The 26,976-nt window shown below is 45.2% G+C and overlaps 2 protein-coding genes across 2 annotated transcripts; one reads left to right on the forward strand and one right to left on the reverse strand.

The window, feature by feature from the left end:
* Positions 1–251: 251 nt before the first annotated feature.
* Positions 252–7,119, forward strand: LOC123123229 (E3 ubiquitin protein ligase DRIP2). Its single transcript, XM_044543701.1, has 7 exons — positions 252–591; positions 4,510–4,609; positions 4,706–4,919; positions 5,580–5,932; positions 6,023–6,073; positions 6,157–6,229; positions 6,503–7,119. Exons 1-7 carry the CDS (start codon positions 405–407, stop codon positions 6,734–6,736), a joined length of 1,212 nt encoding a protein of 403 aa, XP_044399636.1. The 5' UTR covers positions 252–404; the 3' UTR covers positions 6,737–7,119.
* A 903-nt stretch (positions 7,120–8,022) lies between these two features.
* On the reverse strand, positions 8,023–9,405 carry LOC123125775 (trihelix transcription factor ASR3-like). The gene has a single exon (XM_044546233.1). The coding sequence runs from the start codon at positions 9,331–9,333 to the stop codon at positions 8,251–8,253; it is 1,083 nt and encodes a 360-aa protein (XP_044402168.1). The 5' UTR covers positions 9,334–9,405; the 3' UTR covers positions 8,023–8,250.
* Positions 9,406–26,976: the final 17,571 nt, after the last annotated feature.

The following is a 26,976-nucleotide window of genomic DNA, read 5'->3' on the forward strand; positions in this document are numbered from 1 at the left end:
GCGCTCCGGCGCGGCGGGGCGGCGCGTGGGTGGGTGGGAGGCGTGCGGTCACCGAGGCTTCCAGATCTGGGAGTGTGGATTAGTGTGCTCCACGTGAAGCATTCACGCCACGCGAGTGGTTAAGGCTCGATGACTGCGGGCTCATGGGCCGGGCCGGCGGTGGGCGGTGGATGGGCTGGTGGGCTCGGGCCAGGGCGGGAGCGAGTGGGCTGGGTCCACGGCGACCTAGACCTCGGCCGACACGTCGCCTGGGATCGATCGACATTCAACACAGCGGCCGTCACTGTCGCTGTCGCAGAGGAGGGACGAGGGAGCGACCGAGGGGGGTTCCGTCCGGTCGTGCTCGCGTCCGGTCCGCTCCGGGGAGAAAGGCGGAGCTGCGAGGGAGGCCCTCGCCGGCCGGCATGCAGAACGCCGTGCTGGCGTGCCCCGCGCCGTCCGGCGGAGGGGCGGGAGGAGACGGCGGGGTCGGGGGCGGGGGCGCGGGCGTCGTGATGGTGAAGCGCGCGGCCCTGGTGGCGTGCCTGACCTGCCCCCTCTGCCGCCGCCTGCTCCGCGACGCCGCCACCATCACCGAGTGCCTCCACACCTGTGAGTTCCCCCCACCGCTCCCGCTCCCTCCCCGCTCCACGGTTTTTTTCTTGCTCTCTCGCTTGCGACCGTAGCGCGATGTGGCCGAATTATAGCGTGGAAGGCGGCCGCTTGCTCCGGCCGTTCCGCGCGCCAAATCTGCGCCCGCCGCGGTGACCCCTGGCCCCGGCGCGTCCGAGGCGATGCGTGGAAAGGTGGCGGCGTGCGTCCATACTTTCCCACGCGCTGCGATTTGTGTGCTGTTCTGGGTGCTGCGCGTGGAAGGTGGATGCGTTGGCTGTCTCGTCAGAGAATTGGCGTTTTCGTTGCCATTTGCTTCGTTGTATGGGTTATAGAGGTTATATATGCAGCAGGTATGCTCGTCTGAATGTCTGATGTGGAAAGGTGGTAGCTTCAGTATATACATGCTCTGTTAGCTTGTCTCGGAGAGGCTAACTTCTACCAATTCCCCAGGACCGCAAGTATGGGTTTGCGGCTCATGCTTTTCGCGAGTGTTTCGCCCATTCAGGAGATAACATGAGTGATTGGGTGCTCGAAGGACAGTGAGATTCTGAGCATGGTCAGTGATCCAAGTGAAATCAGATGAATTATGGTTTGCCAGCAGGCTGTAGGCAACTTGTTTGTGATAGCAAAGGGACCCATGCTTGGTGCGATCAACCCTTCAGCTAGCATTTTGCTCACTTGCTTCTCAGTCTCATCCTTTTGCAGAGGAGAGTATCTGTAAGGTCTACAATTTACTGGAGTGGCTCCTGGAATAAGGTGGATGGTATGGTCTAGGGCTCTGACAGGAGGCAGGCCTGTTGGTTCTTGGAACACATTAGAGAAGGATTGCAACAGTTGCTGTACTTCTGCAGGAGGCTCTTCTGGTTGGGTCTTGTCTTGTGGAAATAAAATAGCAGTGGCCCATATGTCATTCCCTTTGTAACATTTGACAACCTGATCCATAGACATTTCCTTCAGTTCAGACTGTTGGTTAGTTTGAATTCCCTGCAGTTTGACCATCTTTTCTTGGCACTGAAACTCAATCCACTTTTCCTTCCAATGGCAGGTCATGGGACCCCATTGTTCCGACCAATCCATGCCCAAAATAATGTCATAGCCTCCCAGCTCCACCACTTTAGCAGCATAAGTAAAGGTATTGCCCTGTAACCACCAAGTTAGAGCAGGAACTTCAGATGAACATGCAAGAGTTTCCCCATTAGCCACCTTGACAGTTAAAGGAGTGGGTAACTGTTTGGTCTCTGCTGCTATTCTAGGCACAACAGCTGCATCAATAAAACTATGTGTACTGCCAGAATCTAACAGGACAGCACAACTTTTACCCACTAGAGCTCTGAATCTGATTGTTTTTGGGTGCTCAGCTCCTGACAGGGCATTAACAAACAGCAACAGTTCCTCCTCAATGGCTTCTTGCACTGCTAGAGCATCCAATATGTTATCAGATATCTGTGCATTGTCTTGTTGATCTGTGGTGATGGCCATAGCTTAGGCTGGACCAGCTGGCTTCTGCACACAAACATGCCCTGGAGCAAAATTTTCTCCACAACCAAAACTTAACCCATTTGCCCTTCTGTACTCCTTCAACTGCCTTGCCTTCCACAATTCTCCAGACCCAGTGCTTATTCTGTTCCCTGGTTTGCTGAAGGTTGCTTTAGACTGAAATTTGCTGTTTTTTTGTCTAGCCAATGTGGCTTCCTGCACCATTGCAAAAGCTGCTGCAGCAGCTATGGTGATGGGAAATTGTATCTCTACAGCTCCCTTGAGCTCCTCCTTAAGCCCTAACATAAATCTGGTTACCAAAAATGTGTCACTAACTGCTGGCTTATATAGCTTGACCTGATACACTAATTGCAGTAACTCCCTTTTGCACTCCTCAACAGTTCCCTTCTGTTTCAGAAGAAGCAGGGTCCTCATTGTTTCTCTATGCACATTCACATCAAATTCTGCGAGCACAGCCTCTCTGAAACTCACCCAATACACCCATCTGACTGACAGTTTGAATGCATGATACCAGTGAGCTGCATCACGCTCCAAATGCAGAGTTGCTGAAGTGACTTTGAAATTCTCTGGAATATCATACAGGGCAAAGTAAGCATCACAACCATCCAGCCAGATTTGCATGTCCGTACCATCAAATTTGGGGAAATTCATCTTGGGCATCCAGCTTCGGCGAGCAGACAACTGCATATCTTCTCCTCGAGCCATGTCGGGCTGATACTGAAATGTAGCCGGCCGAGGAATCTGTAAGGGTGGAAGAGGGGGACGAGGTGGTGGCGATTGAATGATCCCTTCCTGCCCTGTAGCCCCTGGCGAGCTTGGAATTGCGGCCGACTTGGCCACCCTTGCCGCAGCCATTTGGTCCTGCCTTACGTCCGCCAGGGAGTTCATGGTGAGATCTACCTTAGCCTGCACCGCGTCGATGCGCCCTGTTTGCTCTTCCATCCGCCTATCCAGAACGTCCAGCCTAGCCGAGATCGCGTCGATCCCCTCCATATTGTCCCTGACGAACTTGAGCGACTCCAGCTCCTTCATCAACCTCTCCTCAAATGCTTCCATGGAGGACAACACTTGCCTTGCCTGAGCACTTGGCTTGGACGGCGCCGTCGCGATCCCCGCCCCGAATCGGTGAACCCGCTTCGGGAATTACATAGATCAAGCCCGAGGGCGATCCACAACCTTCTGCAGGATTTTAGCACACAATCAAGAGAATATGGAAGCGCGCACTGACCGAATGAAGCTCTGAATACCAACTGTGATAGCCATGGATCGTTGAGATCTGGTAAATAGCGGTCAGGTGAGGGAGAAGATAGCTTGGGGAGGAAGAAGAAGAGAGACCAGGGAGAAAATAGATTCTATTTCATTTCTTCGATACCACTACAGAGAGATTCCCACTGTTTATATCAATACCGCTACAACTCACCCCAGCTCGACACCAGCTCACACATGCACGCTGCTCACCTAACCCTCTGCCTGGGCCCCTTTGTCAGGCGCTGACCCCTTGCACCCGGTCCCACTGTCAGCCACTTCCATCCGCATACGTCTCCGGCCTCTCCAGACACCTTGCTTCTGTTTCGCTGCCATGGCAGCCCTTCTCATCTGTCTTGGTGATCAACGGTGTCAGGGCCATGTTGGTGCTGACATTGTTTCAGGCTTAATAGTTACTTGAATGCTTGTTAGGGATTTGTCGTTATAGGAGGCTTAGGTGCTATTTTGTTTTGGTTGGTCATGAGCCTGTCGGGGCACCGGGAAGGGTTAAAATTTTCAGCGAACAAACTGAGGTCATTAGGTACATTTCATTAAATAAACCTGTTTAGGTTTGAAATGCGTACTTTTCTCTGTCATATAATTTTTTAATTGTGATTAGGACAAAATGGAAGCATTTTGGTGGCGGTCAATGGAGTGGATGATAAAGACTTTTATCTCCCATAGAATTTTACAGTACTGCGTCATAGGAAAATTGTTCGTGTGAGTATTATCTTTAATAAAAAAACAAGGAGACAGTGAGGTCACCAGCTAACTGTAAAGAAAGTTACTGGAAATGTAGACAGATTGTGATTGGTGGATCCTCTATGGCATCTTCAGCTTCATTAGTTGTCAGGAAAAATTATTTAGGCTGGTTAGGTGTAGACGAGACCATTTGATTGTCATGAAAATTAGTTTCACAATAATAACTTTTTTGTAATATATTACTTGTATTTCCCTAAAAAATAATGGTTAAAGTTGCGTATTGGTGATTGCAAAGCAGTTCGTCATCTATCTTTGGAAAGGAGTGAGCATTTTCAGCTATTCTTCTTAGATTTCTGTGTGTTTGAGCCTTTTAAGGTTACTGTAAAAAACAGCCCTTCAGAAATTATCTGTACAATCTTAATTGGTTCTTCCATTTTTGTGCTTCAGCCATTGATTTATACCTTTGATCAGTTTGCAGAAAGTGCATATCTAAGGAGTTCATCGATAAGGAGATCTGCTACTGCCCTACTTGCAACATTGATTTAGGCTGTGCTCCAGAGGAGAAACTCAGGTTTGTCTCAACCTACATATCACAAGCAGACGTTATTGTCTGTTTTTTAATAAACAACTTAAGCTTATGGTTCATGTCAATCAATTTTCTGTTCAGAGTTGATCACAGCCTACAATATGTGAGGTCAAAGATATTTCCTTCTAAAAGACGGAAGGTTGTGGACCAAGAAGCCATATCACCGGTCGAATCACCTGTCAAGAGAAAAGAACGATCTCTATCTTCACTGACAGTCCATGGTCCTCGGGTGTCTATACAGAAATGCCTTACAAAGAGGAGAACAAAAGCTTCGTGCTTACGCAGCTTGTCTTTGGTATGTAGCTTTTGTTTTAATCTGAAGGCTGTAATTTCGTAGCAGCACTATGTGACTACTTTGGGGCTAAAACATGTCGGTTGACTTTATTCTCTTGGGCACATCTTGGTTCTGGGCACTTCTTTATACATTGCATTTCTGGTATGCTAAATGAATAGAACATGAGGCCCTTTGATCCTTTGTTTGTTTGGTACCTGAAGTGTTTATGTGCATCTGAGGTTTTCTTGTTTAATCATATAGGTCGTTATTGAGTAGCATCAACATCGACTGTGTAAGGGATCATACTAACATCGATTTAGTTGACTCTTTTCAATCAACCTTGGTGAGATTTACGGTGTGTACACACGTACGTATCGGTTGGTGACATTAGGATAGATGCACAACACGGTCTTTGTGTTCGTCTTGAACTCTTATTAGTTTTCTATACACATATGATGCACAATGCCGTTAAATTTGTGTTGGAAACTTAATGTCATTTATGCATGCATCAAATGCTATAACTGTTTGTAAGGGAAGTATTGTCCACACCCTTCAGACCCTGCAATGTATGTATTGGTCTATTTTTGTTTGGGTTTCACTCTTTTTGAATATATAAGTCATATATGGTTAATTATTCTTTTCATGCTTTACATGATTTATATGCAGTATTCTACCTTGCAGGGCAGTAAAGATGCAACAAAGAAAGTTGGAGGATGGAAACCTTTGGCCTCTCATATTAGAGTTGGTAAAAGTAAAAAATCTCTCAAATCAGGTTCCGAAGAGGACAATAGAACTGGAATCATGTCTGGTGATCCAGAGCATGGTGCTCCTTCCAATGAAGCAAAGGCTAGCCTCTTGAAACGCTTGTTGGAGTCTAAGGAATACCCGACAAGAAAGGAGAATCTAGTGAAGAAGACTGGAAGCAAGAAAGTGTTCCCTCTGAAGGGGAAAAAGAAAATATTCAAGGCAAAACAACCTAGGAAAAAGAGAAGACTGCGAGCATTATGGTTCTATCTAGTGGCTGCTTTTGACCAGTAAGAAGCACTAGACTTCTCTTATGACGTTTATTGTACGTTTTGAAGGAAACACAGAAATCATGCTTTTGGTGTTTTCATTTGTTTCAGGAAGGGACAACCTCCTTTACCACAGCTACCTACAAATTTTTTGAGGATCAAGTGAGTTATCCAGGCTACTGTTTCATGTACAAACACAATATGTTAAGTTTGTGCTAACTTGCGCCTTTATCACATTGACCTAGGGATGTTGAATTGCCTGCTTCCTTCATACAAAAGTACCTTGTGCAGAAACTCAATCTTTCAAGTGAAGCTGAGGTATGTTTTCCCTTCTCCCAGTGCCAGTGATAAGCTAGACCTGAGAAAAAACTCAAATTATTGTTCCCAGCTTGCAGTCCGAATTTGTGTCGGACATCCTTTTGCCTCTTTTGGGCGTAATCATAAATCCCATTTGGGCATGCAGCAACAGAGTGCATGCCACCGCTTTACATGTATAGAATAAGAGAAGCATTGTCTCGGCTCATCAAAACCTCCTAGCAAGTGATAGCTTTCAATATTTTTCATATGTATCGACCTATGGTGTGCTTGCAGGTGGAGTTGATGTGCGCTGGCAAGAAAGTGGACCCAGCAATCACCCTGCATGACATAACGGACTGCTATCTGGACAAAGGACCGAACGGTTGGGTGCGGTCGTCCGTGGGCTCCCCTGCCACCGGGTTCATCACGACGGTGTTCTACAGCAGGCCGGAGCTGCCCACACCCCCAACACCACCGCCACCACCTGAAAGTCACCATGGCTTATCCAGAGCGCAGCCTCATGCCTGAACCAGTTCGGCCTCACTCCAGTCGTCTATTTCGGAGCCCTCTGGTTGGTGCCACATTGATGCCAACCTCGTGAGGCTCAGCTCGGCTCACCTCACCTTGTGATATGTAGATAGATGCTCGGTTCACATGCCTTGCGGGGATTCTGATCCGATCTGTTGTTCTTTACCATTTTTCTTCACCTGACGGAGTAGCTGTACCTATGCGGTTTGTAATCCTGTGTTGAGTTGTTGAGTGCTGCTGTAACTGGACTTGAAGCCTTTATGGTGTGCCTCTGTAATGTTTGTAGCACTATTTTTACTGTAAGCTCTTGTACAAGTTGTCGTCGAACCGGAAATTTGGTTAGTTATATATGGAGTAGCGTGTGGAGTACTGATATTGATTGATGGATACTGTCTTGCAAGTTCCAAGTAATTTCTGTGGCCTTGTAGCTCCAAATGGCCAATTTGGTTGGCTGATGTTTTTTTAATGCCTAAGCATGTAAACAACTAATAGAAAGAGCTAAATTGCTCTCCAATAAGAGATTACATCAAAGAGCTAAATTGCTCTTCAATAAAGACATTACATCAGGCACAGAGCCGTTACATCAGGCATATGGAAACCATTGCTGAAACCTGAAAGGTCATGAGCAATATCATTACATGTTCTTGGGCAGTACAAGACTTTTGAAATTCAGAAAATGAAGTGTAGCAAAAGCCTTCACGTCTTGAAAAATCGCACACAGGGGCGACGAACTAGAGCTCTCAGCTTCCATACCCTGCTTCAACTCCATATCACCAGTTTCCAGGAGCACCTTGCCCATTCCCGACTCGCTGGCGATCGCAAGTGCTTCACCCGCAGCCTGGAACTGATATTTCCAGGAACTCCGCTGTCTGGTGTTTGATCGTCATCCACGCTACTTCTCCAGAAATTTTTGCGTTTTCCCCTTCTCTGGATTTTGTCGAGTTCATTCCACCATGTCCACATCAACAACACTATAATGCAAATTCTGTCCTCCTTCATGCTGCAGATTCCTTGCATTCCATCATACCTCTAGCATTAATTTACTTTGGAGCTAAGGATCACCCTTTGTTCTTCCAATCCACATTCTCTCCACACTTGCTTCACTAATTTGCACTTGAAAAAACAGATGCCCGAAGTCTTCGAAATCCCTATTGCATAGGAAACATTTTGGGTTGATGATATCCCACACACTTGTGACAGGGCAAATAAGCTTAGAAACAATTTTTGTACTCAGCAAAAGATACATATTTCCATTTCAGCACAAGACGCAATACACAATCAAGATCTCTCTAGTTCAGAATCAGATCACCTGAATGACAGTATATATATTATATATAACCTTATATTACCCTACATACAGTACATGATAAATCCCCCACCCTTCCGGACCGAATTCCGGAACAAGTTCATCACAAAGAGAAAAAGGAATCAAATGCCAGGAGAGTAATCATCCTCCTATACCAATCTGTACACCCAACTTCTTCTGTCCAGGCATGCAGCTCCAGTCCAGGTAGCTAGAGCTTATCGGCGATCCTGCCAAGAGCATCGGCGAGCCTGCCGAGCACGACGGCGAGGCTGTTGGCCTGCTCTCTCCTCTCCTCCCGGTCGCGCTCCGAGTTCAGGTTCTGCGCCTCCAGCTGCGCCGCCACGAGCTGGCTGTTCCGCTCTAGGATCTCCAGCAGCTTGTCTGCCATGCCTTCTGCTCTGGGCTCACCGTCGTCGCCGGTTCGCCGTCTCTTCTGCCCGCTCTGCTGCAGTGTCGGTGAGCCTGCTGTCTTGGTGCTGCCTTGATGCCCTCCTTGCCCGCCTTTTGTTGTGCCTTGCTGTGCGCTCTGTTGCCTTGATGCCTCCGAATTCTCCGAAATCGGCAAGGCGATGACCGCCGGCGGTGGTGCCGGCGTCGCCTCTGGCGTCTCAGCATCTTCCTCCTCTTCGTCCTCCGAGAAGAGGACCTCCTCCCCGGCGGGCCGGCCACTGTCAAACACGGTCTCCACTGCCACTGCCACCTCCTTCCCCTTCCCTCTCTCCTCCTCCTCCTCCCCCGTCTCCTCCTCCTCACCATCCTCCTCCATGCGCACCACCCCTACTTCCTCCATGGCGGCATCACCGCCGGAGCTGCTGCCGGCGACGACTCCCCGACCTCGACCTTCGAGTATGCCGTACACCTCGCGGTCGAAGAACCCAGGGAGCCGGCGCTCCCGCCTCGCGTCGTTGCGCATGGCCCAGAACGAGGGCTCCCGCGCGCCGGCGGCCGCCCGCTCCCACTCCTTTATCTTCTTCCAGTCCCCAGCGAGGTTGCTCCACCGCTTCCGGCACTGCACGGCCCCCCTCTCCACGCCATGCCGCCGGCAGTACTCCGCGACCGCGGCCCACTTGGGCTCCAGCGCCGCCGCCGCCCCTTCCCCGGTTGCCCCGGCCGCCGCCGCCGCCAGGCGCCCCCTCCCGCCGCGCGCGCCGCCGCGGACTTCAACCATGCGCTTGCCCTCGATGAGCACCAGTATCTCCTGCCGCGTCCAGCGGGGCAGCCTCGGGGCGCGCACCGACGGGTTTGGCGCCGCCGCGGCCGCCGCACCGGCGGGGTCGCCGGCGCTGGACATGAGGGGAACGGAGTGGGGAACGCGTGATTTGGTGGGCGCAAGTTCTTTTTAGGGATTGTGGGCGGAAGTCGATTTGACGGCGTTGAAGCGGGTGGTGTTTTTTCTTTTCTTTTTGAGCGAATGAAGCAGGTGGTGTAAAAGGGTCACGTGGGCCGGGCCGCCTGTAAAAGGGCCTGGCATGGCACGGCTCATGTAAAAGGGTCGTGCGGCCCGAAGGCCTGGCCACGGGGATTGGGCCAGGCGCACCAGTTATAAAGCCCGGGCCGGCACGGCTGCACAGCTGGCCCTCGTTGTGTTACTCAAAAAAAAAATGGCCTTCGTCATTTTTAGCTTTTCAGGTTTATGTTTGAACAAAAAAAAATCTAAAAAAGTATTCCCTCCGTTTCTTTTTTACTTTGCATATAAGATTTTTCTTAAGTCAAACTTCATAAACTTTAATTTATATACAAAATTATCAACATCTATAATACTGGAGATATATAATATGAAAATTAATTCAATGATGCATCTAATGATATTGATTTTATATTGTGAATGTTGATATTTTTTCCTATAATCTTAGTCAAACTTCACTACGTTTTACTTAAGACAAATCTTATATATAGACTAAAAAGAAACAGAGACAGTAGTAAAAACTACAGAAGAATCTAAAAAATTCAAAAATAATATAGGGAAAAATCTCCAAAAGTTAAGAAATGCAAAAAAATAAAAAATATAGAAAAATAACTAGTTACAAGCCGGACGGGCGCATGCCATGTCGGGTCATGCCGGCCCACAAATAAAAGGGTTGTCTTAAGGCCTGGCGTTTAGATCGGCCTTGTTCCATGGCAGGTCGAAGGCTGGACCGACACTTTTAATCACGTGCCATGAGAGGCATGTGCCGGGCCAAAATTCCATGCACATGCCGGTCCGCGCGGCACGATCCTGGCTAGGTTTGTGTAAGAGCATCTCCAGTACTCCCTTTCCCCAATAGGCCAGATTTGCTAAAGCACAACTAGATCAAGAAGAAAAATAGCTCCTTCATATTGCTTGACCGATTTTGTATTGCTTGTAGAAGCTTCTGACCAAATTTTTGTTTTTCCCTTTCTTGAATTTGTTATCTTTTTTTGGTTTTATGTTCGTTCTTTTGTTTTTTCCTTTTATTTTTGTTTATTCACCTTAAATTCATGATTTTTAATTGATAGTTGCATGTGTTATCATCGAACATAATGTCCTTTGAGATGTTTTAAGCCGTCAGTACACTATGTTCATCTTTGCCACTGTTATTTCAGAGGCACTCGGCAAACCTTTTCATTTGAATTGTTTCAGACGCTGTACGAATTTTAGGCCCTTCTTGTGGAAACATAGTTAAGTTTTTAAATATTTTCTACACAGACATACATTTTTTTAAAAAAATCTCCTCCCTTTCCGGCCCTTTAATTTCCAATATTCCGCCCTTTCTTTCTGTCTCTCTTTTCTTCCCTCTCTTATCCACGCTTATTCTCCCACCACTTCTCCTACCCATTGTTCTGCAGTTGCTCCTCAATCTCCTTCCCTTTTTCTTTTGCCATCATGAGACTACATGTAACTCCCCACCCAGATGTTGTGTTGCATCAGTGTTTTAGGCTACCCTTATGTTTGTCAAATGACATGGTAATATGAGGACTCTCTGGGTGATGCCATCTTGTCCGTACAAGAGGGATATGCACAACCATGTCCTAACATGTTCGCGGACAAATGGGGGCCACCATTTGATGAATGCATTTAGAGATGCCATAATCTTTTGCATCCACCACCTTGTTCAGGAGGTCTCCTTGTTTCACAAAGAATGGCCACTTTACTATCAAGTCGGCGTACCATTAGCGAATGAGCATCAACGGGGTGAAGGACGGACGACCGAGCAGTTCATCCTCGCTCAAAGAACACAAGGGTTGGCTGGCACTATAGGGTACAAATGCTTTGAATAAGGCAAAGATCCATACCTGGACGGTTGAGGAACGGGCTAGTAGTCGCAGCCGAACTGCACTGTAGGAGAATCAAAGGGGGCGTGTTCTATGCAGCATGTGGCAGAGAGAAAATCCATCTACACCGGTTTTGGGGTTGCCCGCACTCCAAACAGTTCTAGAAGGTGCTTTGGTTGGAGAAGGCTGCCATTGTAGCCATTCCACCGGAGGTGAGTGGGTCCCAAAGTGCCATTTCCACTTAGTTGCAAGAATGGCTCGCTGGTGCAAGTGATACGTCTCCAACGTATTTATAATTTTTTATTGTTCCATGCTATTATATTATCTATCTTGGATGTTTTATATGCATTTATATGCTATTTTATATGATTTTTGGGACTAACCTATTAACTTAGAGCCCAGTGCCAGTTTTTTTTCCTTGTTTTTGAGTTTCGCAGAAAAGGAATGTCAAACTGAGTCCAATTGACCTGAAAATTTACGGAGATTACTTTTGGACCAAAAGAAGCCCCCGAAGCAAAAGAGTTGGGCCAGAAGAGTCCCGAGTCATCCACAAGGGTGGAGGGTGCTCCCACCCCCTAAGGCGCGCCCTCTGACCTTGTGGTTGACTCGTGGACCCCCCTGACTTGTTCTCGACGCCAACACCTCTTATATATTCCCAAACCTCCAGAGCAGAACCTAGATCGGGAGTTCCGCCGCCGCAAGCCTCTATAGCCACGAAAACTAATTAGGACCCTATTTCGGCACCCTGCCGGAGGGGTGAATCATCACCGGTGGCCATCTTCATCATCCCGGCGCTCTTCATGATGAGGAGGGATAGTTCACCCTTGGGGCTGAGGGTATGTACCAGTAGCTATGTGTTTGATCTCTCTCTCTCTCTCTCTCTCTCTCTCTCTCGTGTTCTTGATTTGGCACGATCTTGATATACCGCGAGCTTTGCTATTATAGTTGGATTTTATGATGTTTCTCCCCCTCTACCTTCTTGTAATGGATTGCGTTTTCCCTTTGAAGTTATCTTATCAGATTGAGTCTTTAAGGATTTGAGAACACTTGATGTATGTCTTGCATTTGCTTATCTGTGGTGACAATGGGATATTGACGTGATCCACTTGATGTATGTTATGGTGATCAACTTGCGGGTTCTGTGACCTTGTGAACTTATGCATAGGGGTTGGCACACGTTTTCGTCTTGACTCTCCGGTAGAAACTTTGGGGCACTCTTTGAAGTTCTTTGTGTTGGTTTGAATAGATGACTCTAAGATTTTGTGATGCATATCGTATAATCAAACCCGCGGATACTTGTGGTGACATTGGAGTATCTAGGTGACATTAGGGTTTTGGTTGATGTGTGTCTTAAGGTGTTATTTTAGTACGAACTCTAGGGATGTTTGTGACACTTATAGGAATAGCCCAATAGATCGATCAGAAAGAATAACTTTGAGATGGTTTCATACCCTACAATAATCTCTTCATTTTTTCTCCGCTATTAGTGACTTTGGAGTGACTCTTTGTTGCACACTGAGGGATTGTTATATGATCTAATTATGTTATCATTGTTGAGATAACTTGCACTAGTGAAAGTATGAACCCTAGGCCTTGTTTCAAAGCATTGCAATACCGTTTTCGCTCACTTTTATCACTTGTTACCTTGCTGTTTTTATATTTTCAGATTACAAAAACCTATATCTACCATCCATATTGCACTTGTATCACCATCTCTTCGCTGAACTAGTGCACCTATACAATTTACCATTGTATTGAGTGTGTTGGGGACACAAGAGACTCTTTGTTATTTGGTTGCAAGGTTGTTTGAGAGAGACCATCTTCATCATACGCCTCCCACGGATTGATAAACCTTAGGTCATCCACTTGAGGGAAATTTCCTGTTGTCCTAAAAACCTCTGCACTTGGAGGCCCAACGATGTCTACAAGAAGAAGGCTGAGTACTAGACATCAAGCTCTTTTCTGGCGCCGTTGCCGGGGAGGTGACTTCTTGAAGGTATATCTTTAGATCTTGCAATCGAATCTTTTAGTTTCTTGTTTTATCACTAGTTTATTCTATAAAAGAAAACTATAAAAAAATGGAATTGAGGTTGCCTCATATGCATCATCTTTTTAATGTCTTTCATGAAAATAAGGATCTGGTAATTTTGCCAAAGTGTTAGAAGAATGCATTAAAATGTTTGGCACTAAATCTTTGAATGATGAGCATGATTGCAATGTTGTTAGTATGAATTCTTTGAATATTCATGATGCTAATGATATGCAAAGCCACAAGCTTGGGGATGCTATGTTTGATGAAGATGATATTTTTTCTCCCCCAAGTTTTGATGAGCAAATTTATTATGATGATAGCATGCCTCCTATTTATGATGATTATATTGATGAAAGTGGGTTTGGAAGAGTGTCAACTCTAGGAAGTAATGATCCCACTATTTTGGAGGGTGTTGAATCTTATTGTAATAATGATAAAGGTGGATTTGGAGAGGTCATGACTTTATTTAGTGATGAATCCACTATTTCGGAAGAGGTTCCAATTGATTATGAGAATAAAGTTGCTATATATGATGATTATTGTGATGTAATGATAACCATGAAACTTGTCATCTTGATTTTAATTTTCAATTGGATTATGCCTTAGTTATTTTGTTGAGTTTGCTCCCACTACTATTCATGAGAATTTTTTTGCTTATGTGGTGAGTAGTAAAATTCCTATGCTTGTGCATCATGAAAATAATGCTTTATGTGATGGTTATATTGTTGAATTCATTCATGATGCTACTGAAAATTATTATGAGAGAGGAACATATGCTTCTACTTATTGCAATAATATCAAGTTTTCCTCTCTATGTGTTTAAAGTGTTGAAGTTATGCTTGTTTTGCTTTCCTATGCTAGTTGATTCTTGCTCCCATAAATTGTTTGCTCACAAAATACCTATGCATAGGAAGTGGGTTAGACTTAAATGTGCTAGTCATATTCTTCATGATGCTTCCATTATGTTTCAATTCCTATCTTTTATATGAGCATCATTGAAATCATCATGCCTAGCTAGAAAGGCATTAAAGAAAAGTGCTTGTTGGGAGACAACCCAATGTTTACCCCTACTGTTTTTGCATGTTCACATGATTAAGGTACTGTAGTAATCATGTTTTATAGCTTTTGTTTCAATAAAGTGCCAAGTAAAGCCTTTGGGATAGCTTATGGTGATAGTTGATTTGATCTTGCTGAAAAACAGAAACTTTTGCGCTCACGAAAACAATTCTCATTTTTAGCAGAAGAGTGCTTTTTAGTTGATTCTTTTTGAAGAAGATTAATAGACAAATTGCCTAGGACTTCCAAATTTCTCAAGATTTTTGGAGTTACAGAAGTATGATTTCAATTCAGATCGTTACAGATTGTTCTGTTTTTGACAGATTCTGTTTTCGATGCATAGTTTGCTTGTTTTCTAGTTTCTATGGCTTATATTGCTTAATATAAATTATAGAAATGATAGGGTACAGTAGGAATAATGTGAGAAAAATTATGAATCTTGTCTTGACAGTACCAAAGTGAATGATTTTTTTTATTATATTAACGGAGCTTACGAGTTTTCTGTTAAGTTTTGTGTTGTGAAGTTTTCAAGTTTTGGGTAAAGTTTCGATGGACTACGGAACAAGGAGTGGCAAGAGCCTAAGCTTGGGGATGCCCAAGGCACCCCAAGGTAATATTCAAAGAAAACCAAGAGCCTAAGCTTGGGTATGCCCCGGATGGCATCCCCTCTTTCGTCTTCGTTCATCGGTAACTTTACTTGAGGCTATATTTTTATTCACCACATGATACGTGTTTTGCTTGGAGCGTCATTTTCTTTTGTTTATATTTGCTTGCTGTTATTCAGAGACATGTTTTATATCTTTTAGTTCAATAAAAGTGTCAAGATAGCCTTCACCGCGCTCAATTTGCAAGTATATGAGTTGCTGTTTCAAAACAGAAAGTTTATCATTGTTGCAAAAATTCCCTAGAAAGTCAGAATGTGATAAAATGTTGAAACTTTTTGCACAGCAAGCTATGACAAATTCTCTACAGCGTGGTAAAATTTCAGAATTTTTTGAGTTAAATAAGTATGGATTTTCCTTACAGACTATTCTGTTTAGACAGATTGCTGCTATGTTTGCATTGTTTGCATATGTTTGCTTGTTTAATGATTCTATTTGAGGATGGGAGTATTAAATATGCAGAGACATTTAGTATGAAATGTCAAATTATAATTTTAGTGATTTTCTACAGTAGAGAATGATAAGGTTTATGCAATGATTTATACTAACTTATCTCATGAGTTCTTGTTGAGTTTTGTGTGGATGAAGTTTTTAAGATTTAGGGAAACCATAGTACAAAAGGAATTAAGTGTTAGGGAACGTAGCATGCAATTTCAAAAAAATTCCTACGATCACGCAAGATCTATCTAGGAGATGCATATCAACGAGAGGGGGAGAGTGTGTCCACATACCCTCGTAGACCGAAAGCGGAAGCGTTATGTTAACGCGGTTGATGTAGTCGAACGTCTTCACGATCCAACCGATCCAAGTACCGAACGTACGGCACCTCCGTGTTCAGCACACGTTCAGCTCGATGACGTCCCTCGAACTCTTGATCCAGCAGAGGGTCGAGGGAGAGTTTCGTCAGTACGATGGCGTGGATGGTGATGTGATCCGCGCTGGGCTTCGCCTAAGCACTACGACGCTATGATCGGAGGAGCAAACTGTGGAGAGAGACGCCGCACACGGCTTGGAACAATTGTTGTATGTCCAAGGGGTGCCCTGCCCACGTATATAAAGGAGGAAGAGGGAGGAGGCCGGGAACCAGGGGAGCGCCAAGGAGTGGGGAGTCCTACTAGGACTCCAGTCCTAGTAGGATTCAGCCCCACCTTTTTTCCTTCTACCGGAGGGGGTAAAGGGAAGGAGAGGGAGTAGGAGAAGGAAATGGGGGTGCGCCCCCTTTCCCTAGTCCAATTTGGCCTCCTCCCTTGTGTGTGTGTGTGTGTGGGGGGGGGGCGCACCAGCCCCTTTGGGCTGGTTAGCCTCCCTCTTATGGCCCATATCTTTTGACGGGGGGGGGGGGGGGGTTCTGGTAACCCCTCCGGTACTCCGGTATGTACCCGATACACTCCCGAACCCTTCCGATGTCCGAATACTACCTTCCAATATATAATCTTTACCTCTCGACCATTTTGAGACTCCTCGTCATGTCCGTGATATCATCCGGGACTCCGAACAAACTTCGGTCACCAAAACACATAACTCATAATACAAACGATCATTATGCTAAGCTAACAATCTCATAGTCAGACGATTTGTATTATGAGTTATGTGTTTTGGTGACCGAAGTTTGTTCGGAGCCCTAGATGAGATCATGGACATGACGAGGAGTCTCGAAATGGTCGAGAGGTAAAGATTGATATATTGGAAGGTAGTATTCGGACATCGGAAGGTTTCCGGAGTGTATCGGGTACATACCGGAGTACCGAAGGGGTTACCGGAACCCCCCGCCTCCCGGGGAAAGATATGGGCCATATGGGCCATAGGAGGGAGGCTAACCAGCCCACAAGAGGCTGGTGCGCCCCCCCACAAGGGAGGAGGCCGAATTGGACTAGGGAAAGGGGGCGCCCCCTTTCCTTCTCCTACTCCCTCTTCTTCCCCTTTTCCCCCTCCGGTAGAAGGAAAAAAGGGTGGGGCCGAATCCTACTAGGACTGGAGTCCTAGTAGGACTCCCCTCTCCTTGGCACGCCTCTGGTGGTCGGCCTCCTCCCTCTCCCTCATTTATATACATGGGCAGGGCACCCCTTGGACATACAACAATTGTTCCAAGCCGTGTGCGGCGTCTCTCTCCACAGTTTGCTCCTCCGGTCATAGCGTCGTAGTGCTTAGGCGAAGCCCAGTGCGGATCACATCACCATCACCGTCACCATGCCGTTGTGCTGATGGAACTCCCCTCGGCCTCAACTGGATCAAGAGTTCGAGGGACGTCACCGAGCTAAACGTGTGCTGATCGCGGAGGTGCCGTACGTTCGGTACTTGGATCGCGAAGACGTTCGACTACATCAACCGTGTTACTAAACGCTTCCGCTTTCGGTCTACGAGGTTACGTGGACACACTCTCCCCGCTCGTTGCTATGCTTCTCCTAGATAGATCTTGCGTGATCGTAGGCAAAATTTTGAAATACTACGTCCCCCAATAGTGGCATCCGAGCTAGGTCTATGCGTAGATGTTATATGCACGAGTAGAACACAATGAGTTGTGGGCGATAATAGTCATACTGCTTACCAGCAACGTCTTACTTTGATTCGGCGACATTGTTGGATGAAGCGGCCCAGACCGACATTACATGACCGCGTTCATGAGACTGGTTCTACCGACGTGCTTCGCACACAAGTGGCTAGTGGGTGTCTGTTTCTCCAACTTTAGTTGAATCGAGTTTGACTACGCCCGGTCCTTGTTGAAGGTTAAAACAGCACACTTGACGAAAAATCGTTGTGGTTTTGATGCGTAGGTAAGAACGGTTCTTGCTAGAAGCCCGTAGCAGCCACGTAAAGCTTGCAACAACAAAGTAGAGGACGTCTAACTTGTTTTTGCAGGGCTTGCTGTGATGTGATATGGTCAAGACGTGATGATATATAAATTGTTGTATGAGATGATCATGTTTTGTAACAGTTATCGGCAACTGGCAGGAGCCATATGGTTGTCACTTTATTGTATGAAATGCAATCGCCATGTAATTGCTTTACTTTATCACTAAGCGGTAGCGATAGTCGTAGAAGCAATCGTTGGCGAGACGACAACGATGCTTCGTTGGAGATCAAGGTGTCAAGCCGGTGACGATGGTGATCATGACGATGCTTTGGAGATGAAGATCAAAGGCACAAGATGATGATGGCCATATCATATCACTTATTTGATTGCATGTGATGTTTATCCTTTATGCATCTTATTTTGCTTAGTATGACGGTAGCATTATAAGATGACCTCTCACTAAATTTCAAGGTATAAGTGTTCTCCCTGAGTATGCACTGTTGCTATAGTTCGTCGTGCCGAGACACCACGTGATGATCGGGTGTGATAAGCTCTACGTTCACATACAACGGGTGCAAGCCAGTTTTGCACATGCAGAATACTCGGGTTAAACTTGACGAGCCTAGCATATGCAGATATGGCCTCGGAACACTGAGACCAAAAGGTCGAGCGTGAATCATATAGTAGATATGATCAACATAGTGATGTTCACCATTGAAAACTACTCCATCTCACGTGATGATCGGACATGGTTTAGTTGATATGGATCACGTGATCACTTAGATGATTAGAGGGATGTCTATCTAAGTGGGAGTTCTTAAGTAATATGATTAATTGAACTTTAATTTATCATGAACATAGTACCTGATAGTATTTTGCATGTCTATGTTGTTGTAGATCAATGGCCCGTGCTACTGTTCCTTTGAATTTTAATGCGTTCCTAGAGAAAGCTTAGTTGAAAGATGATGGTAGCAACTACACGGACTGGGTCCGTAACTTGAGGATTATCCTCATTGCCGCACAGAAGAATTACGTCTTGGAAGCACCGCTAGGTGCAAGACCCGCTGTAGGAGCAACACCAGACGTTGTGAACGCCTGGCAAAGCAAAGCTGATGACTACTCGATAGTTCAGTGTGCCATGCTTTACGGCTTAGAACCGGGACTTCAAAGACGTTTTGAATCTCATGGAGCATATGAGATGTTCTAGGAGTTGAAGTTAATATTTCAAGCAAATGCCCGGATTGAGAGATATGAAGTCTCCAATAAGTTCTACAGCTGCAAAATGGAGGAGAATAGTTCTGTCAGTGAACATATACTCAGAATATCTGGGTACCACAACCACTTGACTCAACTGGGAGTTAATATTGCTGTTGATAGTGTCATTGACAAAGTTCTTCAATCACTGCCACCAAGTTACAAAAGCTTCGTGATGAACTATAATATGCAAGGGATGGATAAGACAATTCCTGAGCTCTTCGCGATGCTAAAGGCTGCGGAGGTAGAAATCAAGAAGGAGCATCAAGTGTTGATGGTTAACAAGACCAGTAGTTTCAAAAAAAGGGCAAAGGGAAGAAGGGGAACTTCAAGAAGAATGGCAAGCAAGTTGATGCTCAAGTGAAGAAACCCAAGTCTGGACCTAAGCCTGAGACTGAGTGCTTCTACTGCAAAGGGACTGGTCACTGGAAGCGGAACTGCCCCAAGTATTTGGCGGATAAGAAGGATGGCAAAGTGAAAGGTATATTTGATATACATGTTATTGATGTGTACCTTACTAATGCTCGTAGTAGCACCTGGGTATTTGATACTGGTTCTGTTGCTCATATTTGCAACTCGAACAGGGGCTACGGATTAAACGAAGATTGGCTAAGGACAAGGTGACGATGCGCGTGGGAAATGGTTCCAAAGTCGATGTGATTTCCGTCAGCACGCTACCTCTACATCTACCTTCGGGATTAGTTTTAGACTTGAATAATTGTTATTTGGTGCCAGCGTTAAGCATGAACATTATATTTGGATCTTGTTTGATGCGAGACGGTTATTCATTTAAATCAGAGAATAATGGTTGTTCTATTTATATGAGTAATATCTTTTATGGTCATGCACCCTTGATGAGTGGTCTATTTTTGTTGAGTCTCCATAGTAGTGATACACATATTCATAGTTTGAAGCCAAAAGATATAAGTTTAATAATGATAGTGCAACTTATTTGTGGCACTACCGTTTAGGTCGTATTGGTGTAAAGCGCATGAAGAAACTCCATGCTGATGGGCTTTTGGAATCACTTGATGCTTGCGAACCATGCCTCATGGGCAAGATGACTAAGACTCCGTTCTCCGGAACAATGGAGCGAGCAACATACTTGTTGGAATAATACAAACTGATGTATGCGGTCCGATGAGTTTTGAGGCTCGCGGCGTGTATCGTTATTTTCTGAATTTCACAGATGATTTGAGCAGATATGGGTATATCTACTTGATGAAACATAAGTCTGAAACATTTGAAAAGTTCAAAGAATTTCAGAGTGAAGTGGAAAATCATCGTAACAAGAAAATAAAGTTTCTACGATCTGATCGTGGAGGTGAATATTTGAGTTACGAGTTTGGTCTTCATTTGAAACAGTGTGGAATAGTTTCGCAACTCACGCCACCTGGAACACCACAGCGTAATGGTGTGTCCGAATGTCGTAATCGTACTTTATTAGATATGGTACGATCTATGATGTCTCTTACTGATTTACCGCTATCGTTTTGGGGTTATGCTTTAGAGACGGATGCATTCACGTTAAATAGGGCACCATCTAAATCCGTTGAGACGACACCATATGAACTGTGTGTTGGAAATATGCCCTAGAGGCAATAATAAATAGGTTATTATTATATTTCCTTATTCACGATAATCGTTTGTTATCCATGCTAGAATTTTATTGATAGGAAACTCAGATACATGTGTGGATACATAGATAACACCATGTCCCTAGTAAGCCTCTAGTTGACTAGCTCGTTGATCAATAGATGGTTACGGTTTCCTGACCATGGACATTGGATGTCGTTGATAACGGGATCACATCATTAGGAGAATGATGTGATGGACAAGACCCAATCCTAAGCCTAGCACAAGATCGTGGAGTTCGTTTGCCAAGAGCTTCTCTAATGTCAAGTATCATTTCCTTAGACCATGAGATTGTGCAACTCCCGGATACCGTAGGAATGCTTTGGGTGTACCAAACGTCACAACGTAACTGGGTGGCTATAAGGTGCACTACAGGTATCTCCGAAAGTGTCTGTTGGGTTGGCACGAATCGAGACTGGGATTTGTCACTCCGTATAAACGGAGAGGTATCTCTGGGCCCACTCGGTAGGACATCATCATAATGTGCACAATGTGACCAAGGAGTTGATCACGGGATGATGTGAGTTACGGAATGAGTAAAGAGACTTGCCGGTAACGAGATTGAACAAGGTATCGGGATACCGACGATCGAATCTCGGGAAAGTAACATACCGATAGACAAAGGGAATTGTATACGGGATTGATTGAATCCTTGACATCGTGGTTCATCCGATGAGATCATCGAGGAGCATGTGGGAGCCAACATGGGTATCCAGATCCCGCTGTTGGTTATTGACCGGAGAGTCGTCTCGGTCATGTCTGCATGTCTCCCGAACCCGTAGGGTCTACACACTTAAGGTTCGGTGACGCTAGGGTTATAGAGATATTAGTATGCGGTAACCCGAAAGTTGTTCGGAGTCCCGGATGAGATCCCGGACGTCACGAGGAGTTCCGGAATGGTCCGGAGGTAAAGATTTATATATGGGAAGTCTTATTTTGGTCACCGGAAAAGTTTCGCACTTTATCGGTATTGTACCGGGAGTGCCGAAAGGGGTCCGGGGGTCCACCAAGGGGGTCCACCAGCCCCGGGGGGCCACATGGGCTGTAGGGGGTGCGCCTTGGCCTATATGGGCCAAGGGCACCAGCCCCAAGAGGCCCATGCGCCAAGAGATAAGAAAAAAGGGAGAGTCCTAAAGGGGGAAGGCACCTCCGAGGTGCCTTGGGGAGGAAGGACTCCTCCCTGGCCGCACCCTTCCTTGGAGGAAGGTCCAAGGCTGCGCCCCCCCTCTCCCTTGGCCCTATATATAGTGGGGGGGAGGGAGGGCAGCAAAACCTAAGCCCTGGCGCCTCCCTCTCCCTCCCGTGACACATCTCCCTCCTCCCGCAGCGCTTGGCGAAGCCCTGTTGGAATCCCGCTACTTCCACCACCACGCCGTCGTGCTGCTGGATCTCCATCAACCTCTCCTCCCCCCTTGCTGGATCAAGGAGGAGGAGACGTCGCTGCTCCGTACGTGTGTTGAACGCGGAGGTGCCGTCCGTTCGGCGCTTGGATCATCGGTGATTTGGATCAGGACGAGTACGACTCCATCAACCCCGTTCTCTTGAACGCTTCCGCTCGCGATCTACAAGGGTATGTAGATACACTCCCCTTCCCCTCGTTGCTAGATTACTCCATAGATTGATCTTGGTGATGCGTAGAAAATTTTGAATTTCTGCTACGTTCCCCAACAGTGGCATCATGAGCTAGGTCTATGCGTAGTTTCTATGCACGAGTAGAACACAAAGTAGTTGTGGGCGTAGATGTTGTCAATTTTCTTGCCACTACTAGTCTTATCTTGTTTCGGCGGCATCGTGGGATGAAGCGGCCCGGACCGACCTTACACGTACGCTTACGTGAGACAGGTTCCACCGACTGACATGCACTAGTTGCATAAGGTGGCTAGCGGGTGTCTGTCTCTCCCACTTTAGTCGGAACGGATTCGATGAAAAGGGTCCTTATGAAGGGTAAATAGAAATTGGCATATCACATTGTGGTTTTACGTAGGTAAGAAACGTTCTTGCTAGAAACCTATACAAGCCACGTAAAAACTTGCAACAACAATTAGAGGACGTCTAACTTGTTTTTGCAGCATGTGCTATGTGATGTGATATGGCCAGAAGATGTGATGAATGATATATGTGATGTATGAGATTGATCATATTCTTGTAATAGGAATCACGACTTGCATGTCGATGAGTATGACAACCGGCAGGAGCCATAGGAGTTGTCTTTATTTTTTGTATGACCTGCGTGTCATTGAATAACGCCATGTAAATTACTTTACTTTATTGCTAAGCGCGTTAGCCATAGAAGTAGAAGTAATCGTCGGCGTGACTACTTCATAAAGACACAATGATGGAGATCATGATGATGGAGATCATGGTGTCATGCCGGTGACAAAGATGATCTTGTTGCCCCGAAGATGGAGATCAAAGGAGCAAGATGATATTGGCCATATCATGTCACTATTTGATTGAATGTGATGTTTATCATGTTATGCATCTTATTTGCTTAGAACGACGGTAGCATAAATAAGATGATCCCTCACTAAAATTTCAAGAGACGTGTTCCCCCTAACTGTGCACCGTTGCGAAGGTTCGTTGTTTCGAAGCACCACGTGATGATCGGGTGTGATAGATTCTAACGTTCGAATACAACGGGTGTTGACGAGCCTAGCATGTACAGACATGGCCTCGGAACACATGCAAAACACTTAGGTTGACTTGACGAGCCTAGCATGTACAGACATGGCCTCGGAACACAAGAGACCGAAAGGTCGAACATGAGTCGTATAGCAGATACGATCAACATGGAGATGTTCACCGATGATGACTAGTCCGTCTCACGTGATGATCGGACACGGCCTAGTTTGACTCGGATCATGTATCACTTAGATGACTAGAGGGATGTCTATCTGAGTGGGAGTTCTATAATCAGATGAACTTCATTATCATGAACATAGTCAAAAGGTCTTTGCAAATTATGTCATACGCTTTAGTTCTACTGTTTAAGATATGTTCCTAGAGAAAATTTAGTTGAAAGTTGGTAGTAGCAATTATGCGGACTGGGTATGTAAACTGAGGATTGTCCTCATTGCTGCACAGAAGGCTTATGTCCTTAATGCACCGCTCGGTGTGCTGAACCTCAGCGTCGTCTGTAAATGTTACGAAACATCTGACATACACGTTTTGATGACTACGTGATAGTTCAGTGCGTAATGCTAACGGTTTAGAATTGTGGCACAAGAGACGTTTTTTGAAACGTCGCAGAACATAGGAGATGTTCCGAAGACTGAAATTGGGATTTCAGACTAGTGCCCACGTCAAGAGGTATGAGACCTCTGACAAGTTTCTTAAGCCTGCAAACTAAGGGAGAAAAAGCTCAATCGTTGAGCATGTGCTCAGATTGTCTGAGTACCACAATCGCTTGAATCGAGTGGGAGTTAATCTCCCAGATGAGATAGTGATAGTTCTCCATAGTCACTGCCACCAAGCTAGTAGAGCTTCGTGATGAACTATAACATATCAGGGATAGTTATGATGATCCTTGAGCTATTCGCGATGTTTGACACCGCGAGAGTAGAAATCAAGAAGGAGCATCAATTGTTGATGGTTAGTAAAACCACTAGTTTAAGAAGGGCAAGGGAAAAAGGGATACTTCATGAAACAGCAAATCATTTGCTGCTCTAGTAAAGAATCCCAAGGTTGAACCCAAACCCGAGACTAAGTGCTTCTGTAATGAGGGGAACGGCCACTGAAGCAGGACTACCCTAGATACTTGGTAGATGAGAAGGTAGGCAAGATCGACAGAAGTATATTGGATATACATTATATGAATGTGTACTTTACTAGTACTCCTAGCATCACCAGGGTATTGGATACCGGTTCGGTTGCTAAGTGTTAGTAACTCGAAATAAAAGCTGCGGAATAAATGGAGACTGGCTAAAGGTGAGATGACGATGTATGTTGGAAGTGTTTCCAAGGTCGATGTGATCAAGCATCGCATGCTCCCTCTACTATCGAGATTTGGTGTTTGCGTTGAGCATGATTGGATTATGTTTATCGCAATACGGTTATTCATTTAAGGAGAATAATGGTTACTCTGTTTATTTGAATAATACCTTCAATGGTCTTGCACCTAAAATGAATCTCGATCGTAGTGATACACATGTTCATGCCAAAAGATATAAGATAGTAATGATAGTTCCACATACTTGTGGCACTACCATTTGAGTCATATTGGTATAGAGTGCATGAAGAAGCTCCATGTAGATGGATCTTTGGACTCAGTCGTTTTTGAAAAGATTGAGACATGCGAACAATGTCTATTGGTATATATGCATGAAGAAACTCCATGCAGATGGATCGTTTGGACTCACTTGATTTTGAATCACTTGAGACATGCAAATCATACCACATGGGCAAGATGACTGAAAGGCCTCGTTTTCAGTAAGATGAAACAAGAGAGCAACTTATTGGAAGTAATACATTTTGATGTATGCAGTCCAATGAGTGCTGAGGCATGCAGTGGATATCGTTATGTTCTTACTTCACAGATGGTTTGAGTAGATGCTGAGTGTATTTGCTTGATGAAACACAAGTCTGAATTATTGAAAGGTTCAAGTAATTTCAGAGTGAAGTTGAAGATCGTCGTGACAAGAGGATAAAATGTCTGTGATATGATCATAGAGATGAGTATCTGAGTTACGAGTTTGGCACACAATTAAGACATTGTGGAAAGTGTTTCACAATTGATACCGCCTGGAACACCATAGTGTGATGATGTGTCCGAACATCATAACTGCACCCTATTGGATATGGTGCATACCATGATGTCTCTTATCGAATTACCACTATCGTTTATGGGTTAGGCATTAGAGACAACCGCATTCACTTTAAAAAGGGGCACCACGCAATTCCGTTGAGACGACACCGTTTAGAGAAACCTAAGTTGTCGTTTCTTAAAGGTTTGGGGCTACGATGCTTATGTGAAAAAGTTTCAGGTTGATAAGCTCGAACCCAAAGCGGATAAATGTGTCTTCATAGAATACCCAAAAACAGTTGGGTATACCTCCTATTTCAGATCTGGAAGCAAAAGTAATTGCTTCTAGAAACAATTCCTTTCTCGGGGAAAAGTTTCTCTCGAAAGAATTGAGTGGGAGGATGGTGGACACTTGATAAGGTTATTGAACCGTCACTTCAACTAGTGTGTAGCAGGGCATAGGAAGTTGTTCCTGTGGCACCTACACCAATTGAAGTGGAAGCTTATGATAGTGATCATGAAACTTCGGATCAAGTCACTACCAAACCTCGTAGGACGACGAGGATGCGTGCTACTTCAGAGTGGTACGTGATCCTGTCTGAGATATCATGTTGTTGGACAATACTGAACCTACGAGCTATGGAGAAGCGATGGTGGGCCCATATTCCGACAAATGGTTAGAAGCCATGAAATCCGAGATAAATGGATCTTTGAGAAGAAGACGGACGTGGACGGTAATGTTACCGTCTGTGAAGCTCGACTTGTGGCACAGAGTATTTTCACAAGTTCAAGGAGTTGACTACGATGAGATTTTGTCATCCGTAGTGATGCTTAAGTCCGTCAGAATCATGTTAGCATTAGCTGCATTTATGAAATCTGGCAGATGGATGTCAAAACAAGTTTCCTTACCAGTTTTCGTAAGAAAAGGTTGTATGTGATAGAATCGGAAAGGTTTTGTCGATCCTAAGGATGCTAAAAGGTATGCTAGCTCCAGCGATCCTTCCATGGACTAGAGCAAGCATCTCGGAGTCAGAATATACGCTTTGATGGAGTGATCAATGTTTTTGGGTTTATACATAGTTTGTTAGAAACTTGTATTTACAATAAAGTGAGTGGGAGCGCTACAACATTTCTGATAAGTATATGTGAATGACATATTGTTGATCCGAAATGATGTAATATTTCTGGAAAGCATAAAGGGTTGTTTGAAAGGAGTTTTTCAAAGGAAGACCTGGATAAAAGCTGCTTACATATTGGGCATCAAGATCTATAGAGATAGATCAAGACGCCCGATGATACTTTCAAAGAACGCACACCTTGACATGATTTTGAAAGAGTTCAAAATAGATCAGCAAAGAAGGAGTTCTTGGCTGTGTTACAAGGTGTGCGTATTGAGTAAGACTCAAGACCTGACCATAGCAGAAGAGAGAGAAAGGACGAAGGTCATCCCCTATGCTTTAGACGTAGGCTCTACAGTATGCTATGCTGTGTACCGCACATGAAGTGTGCCTTGCCATGAGTTGGTCAAGGGG

This window comes from Triticum aestivum, chromosome 5D, assembly GCF_018294505.1.
Source record: "Triticum aestivum cultivar Chinese Spring chromosome 5D, IWGSC CS RefSeq v2.1, whole genome shotgun sequence".
Lineage (NCBI taxonomy): Eukaryota > Viridiplantae > Streptophyta > Magnoliopsida > Poales > Poaceae > Triticum > Triticum aestivum.

What these genes read in the sequence shown, in the direction of transcription:
- LOC123123229 (XM_044543701.1), top strand. Translation starts at nt 405, where the DNA reads ATGCAGAACGCCGTGCTGGCGTGCCCCGCGCCGTCCGGCGGAGGGGCG. An exon ending in GCTCCAGAGGAGAAACTCAG is followed by an intron (nt 4,610 to 4,705) that starts GTTTGTCTCAAC and finishes TTTTCTGTTCAG; the next exon opens with AGTTGATCACAGCCTACAAT. An exon ending in ATCTTTCAAGTGAAGCTGAG is followed by an intron (nt 6,230 to 6,502) that starts GTATGTTTTCCC and finishes GTGTGCTTGCAG; the next exon opens with GTGGAGTTGATGTGCGCTGG.
- LOC123125775 (XM_044546233.1), bottom strand. Translation starts at nt 9,333, where the DNA reads ATGTCCAGCGCCGGCGACCCCGCCGGTGCGGCGGCCGCGGCGGCGCCA.